Here is a 5078-nt window from a genome sequence, read left to right as displayed (position 1 = left end):
CTCGTTTTGTAGGCCTATTAACGAAGTCTTAAATTGGGGGCTGTGTCGCTTGATAATTGAGAGCGCTATCATATGTTTCTGACAGTATTGTGTGGCACGAACTGAGATCTAATTATAAACCTATTCTATTCAGATGCCACCCGGTTGACCAAGTGCTAGACGCGGGGCAAAACTGGGCATGAGGCCTCTCAAGGAACGAATGGCAAATAGTCTACGTCGTTTTCTTTGTAAATATGAGGCTACTCTTTGCCCGTTGTATAGGGAACAACTTGAGTAAAGTTTCTAATTGGACACGTGTTTTCCTTCTGTCGGTTATTTGAAGATCAACTGATTCCTTTGTATCTTGCTCCGCTTTTTAAAAGGCAATGAGTGATCTATTAGGGGGGGGGGGGCATATGTGTCCTAATTAGGTCCTTTTCAATCCTTTAGAATATACGCGCGCCCCCTGCTGCGAGCACCCCGCGGCCAGACATGGAAGCCCAGGAACTATTTAATGCTCGGGATGTGCGCTGCGCGTGTCACACAGTCCAGAGATTACAAGTGACGTGTAGCGTACAATCAGACGGTCCTCACAAGCACTTTATTTTGAACTAGGGACTTTTAAACTAGGCACCGATTTCGTGTAGCGGGCTACACGTTTTCTCCTGCCGGGTAAAAACAGTTTATTGAATTGAACAATAATACTTTAAAATGGAAGATGTATTATTTGACTTGGATCAAGATGGCACTACAGACTTTGATTTCTGGGGCCAAATGGACCTTAACTTCCAGTTCCAGGCCCAGTTGGACAGTCTGCTCGTTGACTGCACCACGGTCACCGGCCAGCTTTCGCCATGGTCCTCGTTCGGCGGCCAGTCCATGTTCCCGGACGCGCAGCTGACCTTCACAGACCTGGACTCGCAGTCTCCCGGCCTTGGCGCTGGTGCTGAAGTGGACAGCTCCTCGGCGCACGAGCCCCACGAGATGAGCAAGCGCAGGCCGCTGCGGTTTGTGCCCCATCACCCGTACAAGATCCAGCGACACGCCGCCAATATCCGGGAGAGGAAGAGGATGCTGAGTATCAATTCGGCGTTCGAAGAGTTGCGGTGCCACGTGCCCACCTTTCCTTACGAAAAGCGCCTGTCCAAGATTGATACCCTGAGACTCGCCATTGCCTACATTGCCCTCCTGAGAGAAATATTGATATCCGGCTGCGACCCCAAGTCATATTTGGATGAATGCATGAAGAATGGTTACAAGAATCAAACCAATGCAATATGGAACACAAGTGGTGAGCCGAATATACAAATAGCCTAATTACTGAAAAAGTATATGTTGTCAGAACCATGTTATATTATGCAATGAGATTGCATTTATAAACAATTCGATTCTTTGCTTGAAAGATAAGGTTCTGAATCTGTTCCATGGTGCAAAAGCTCCTGCAATAGGCTATATCTGGCCCCTTAGATACTTTTGCCTCCCACATGGCCGTAATTATATGCACTTACACGTAGAAATAGTCAATAGGAAAATTGAGAATGTGTAATGGCTATAACTTGACCAAATAGTCTACTACAGTAGACTCCCACTGGACACAAACTGGTTGAATCAACTTTGTTTCAACGTAATTTGCCAATTTATTGTGACTTGGAAAATGTGGTCAAAGTCATCAACATAAACTATTTTTTTAAGGGTGAAATTTCAACCCCAGGATTATGTTATTTTGGCAATCAAATTTCAACATAGTCCGAACCTCACATAAAATATGTTGACTTTGTACTTTTAAAACAATGTTAGATTTTCAACATTATATCCACGATCAGACAAAAATAAATAGGCTGGGCAGCACCTCCTACTGGAGAATTGATCTATCTACAGCTACCCTTTGGTCTTCCATCCAGGGTTTTAATCAAGCCCAGCTATGATATTTGTCACTGACTATTATTACCAATGTGCTATTTGAGAGATCATTTTACAGTAACCACATTTTGAGGTTACTGTAACTATAAATGTCTTATGTAATCGTGCATGTTCAAGATAGAATGCATAGGTTGTTGGCTCTTCACAGATCTGTGGAGATCTTCACAATTGCTGTCATAATCTGCGCAATCCAGGTAATATGGTTCTGCTATTAGATGAAACAGTGATAACACATTAATCTGCTGTAGAAATAAACAGCATATCGGACATTGTATTCCCAGTTGAACTTTGCTGTGCATTTTAAATGGTTGTAAGCGCAGTGATAGACATTTGGGTGACAACTAAACCAAAAATCCATCATTTTTTTCTCCATTGGAATTTGGTTGTGCTTTTTAGATGGTTGAAAGCAGAGTAATAACCCATTGGAAATTCAACTCACTTTTGTCTGTCTTTTCTTATGTTCGTCCTATTTCTATTTCTCGTGTGTTTTTATGCTACTTTACTTTTTAATAATTTATTTTTTTATAGTATTGTTGCGTTGTTGGGAAAGAGTAAGAAAGGCATTTCACTGTACTAGTGCACGTGACAATAAAAACTTTGATGGCATTAAGGTAAATCTATATATTTTTCCATTGGAATTCTAGTTTATAAACCAATACTGTGGCCCATATGTTTTATGACTTAATGTTGGGTGTGGGACATTACCAAACCCCATTCACGAAAATTGCAAACAGCAGACAGGATAGACCCAAGGAAGGATGAGGTATTTATAATTAAAGTGTTTATAATTAAATTAGCACATGGAGAAGGGCAGCATATGCTAATAGCTGACAGCAAACTCCAAAGCTCATTGGCTCTTAATTGAGTTTGTGTCACTTAAACAGCTTGCTTTGTTTATGTTTGTTGTGTGTTTTATTCCCAGCTGTCTCTCTCTTTGGTGTGGGTGCTCAAAGGCTCCCCTTTGCCAGAGCACAAGTATTCTCGCTGCACTCAATGGTTGGCTGTATACTTTAGTTAACCAATTCTGTGGGGCTCCACTCCAGCCATATGGAGGGGGCATTGAGGAGTGACTGTACCCCTTTGCTCAGCCCGGACCTGCGACTTATTAAACAATCATTAAAATGTATCTAAAGATGTATCTAAAGCCCCATGTTTGCCTTGCTTTTGTCCCGTCTCACTCTAGATCTGACAGCCCGGCTCTCCTGGATAAAGTGGGATTAACTCAGGATGGAGCGACCCAAGTACGTAGGGGGGGGGGGGATTTACGCCCTCTTCTCTGTCCGTGTCAATGGCAGCATCACATCAGGGGCTGAGTGACATCTGCAGACTTCTCACCAGGTCGTGCACCTCTCTCTGCAGCCATCCGCGCCCGTCACAGCTTTTATTAATTGAATGTGTTGTGGATTGGTAATTGAGTGTCAGTGTTTCTCTGGAGTTGCCCGTTGTTTTACAGTGAATGGGGGACCGGGGGCAGACTCAAGCCCATGGGGATGGTGCTTGTCACAGGGGAGCGAAGCAGGCTGGCATGGGACTGAATTAACCTTGGTAAAAAAAATCAAAAAAAATCGTATGGAGTATGATACTGAAGTGTTCATTTGAAACCTTTTGCTGTTGTTCATTAGACACTGTTACAAGGGACTTGATAATGTAAATTAGACTGTGTGACACCCACATTTCAGTAAGTTAATTTATCCCAATTAATTAATCATTGTATTTATTTTCATTAATTAATGTATTTATTCGTCAATTTGTTTATTTACTTATTATTTTGTATTGATACTTTTGGTTCTTTTGTATTATTTTGATGTATTAACATTCCTTTTTTATTTAATGATTTATTCAACTTTTCTAATTTATGGTTGCTAGTTGTTTATATTTAAGCAATTATGTATTGTCATCAAATGGACCATTTTGATATTCATACTACTTATTATGAAGATACATGTATATTGTTTTTCTAGTGCTTGTGAGTATTGAGGTGAAACTGTAAAGCTGGGTTGGACTGGGGAATGGATTTGTGCTTGATGGCAAATCAGGGAATTCCTAACACAATGAAATTAGGCAGTATGTTTTCCAGATGATTCCCCCCATGCTGACTGTATTCCTCTATGTTGGTTAGGAGTTTGAAACGAAGATGGAATTAATCCAACCAACCTGTGTGTATTTGTAATGGTTCCCGAAGCCCTGTTGGTGACATTGAATCTGCAGCTGTGGTGTCCAGGCCCACTTTAGAGACCTTTAGCTTTCCCTCTGCACACACACAGCAGCATTTGGTTTAGCCATTTCCCTTATGGTTAAAATACATACTCAGGTGACTCCACATTCTGTTCCCACTTAGCTGGCTCTATTCACTGGGACCAGCTTAGCAAGGTCTCACTGACACTGTCACTGTAAATGACTCCCAATGTCATCATGTAATCCATGGATGTCAATGTAGTGCCTGTCTACTCATCTACGTATGGTTTAGTCAGAGACGTAGTAAACAGAGACAGAAGGCATATACCCAGTGCACACACTCCCTCTGTTCTCCTGCACGTGTACTTTTAGTGCTGCTAATGACCCTCACTGGAAACATTTACGCAGGAACACACAGCAATATGGGAAGTCCATTTGGGTGGGGGAGACTTAAGGGGGGATGGCGGTGAGGTTTCTCAGAGGACCCTAAATGGGAGTGTCACCCCTCCCACAGGTGTGTGTGTGTGCGTGTGTGTGTCACCTGTGGATCCATTCCCACCACCTCCTTCAGGGTTACACCCTTTCTTTAACCACCACCTTACACCACTCCCCTCCATGCCCCCTCTACCCCCCACCCCATGTTACATAGACAGGGCAGGTGTTGTCTTTACTCCCCCTTTGCTCCATAGCCTACTGTACACCTGTTTTACTTGACTGTGGATGTAAGTAAGTGCTTTACACTATGGACTGTGAAATAAATAACTTTGTTAGTTTCTATGGTTGTTTACTCAACTTACCATTCATCACAACATCAACAGCCATTCATCTAATGTCACAATTCATGTAATGTGCTTGATTATCTACTGATCTTGGAGGTAGCCTATAATGAATTACTTTCTGACACCTTTGACTGTAATGCTCGTTGACCACTACCTCCCTCTATTGGAAACTATTGGATAGGCATTAAGTGGTGGGGACTGGGGAGCAACCGAACATGGAACAAT

The 5078-nt window shown here is 42.3% G+C and overlaps 1 protein-coding gene across 1 annotated transcript; it reads left to right on the top strand.

Moving 5' to 3' along the window:
* The first annotated feature begins 392 nt into the window (after nucleotides 1-392).
* On the top strand, nucleotides 393-4847 carry LOC135547105 (transcription factor 21-like). The gene is made up of 2 exons (XM_064975785.1): nucleotides 393-1270; nucleotides 3083-4847. The coding sequence occupies exons 1-2, from the start codon at nucleotides 691-693 to the stop codon at nucleotides 3118-3120; spliced, it is 618 nt and encodes a 205-aa protein (XP_064831857.1). The 5' UTR covers nucleotides 393-690; the 3' UTR covers nucleotides 3121-4847.
* The last annotated feature ends 231 nt before the right edge of the window (nucleotides 4848-5078 follow it).

The sequence above is a fragment of the Oncorhynchus masou genome, chromosome 10 (assembly GCF_036934945.1).
Source record: "Oncorhynchus masou masou isolate Uvic2021 chromosome 10, UVic_Omas_1.1, whole genome shotgun sequence".
NCBI lineage: Eukaryota > Metazoa > Chordata > Actinopteri > Salmoniformes > Salmonidae > Oncorhynchus > Oncorhynchus masou.
Note: the sequence above shows the minus strand (reverse complement) of the source record. Positions and strands in the feature narration are given on the sequence as shown.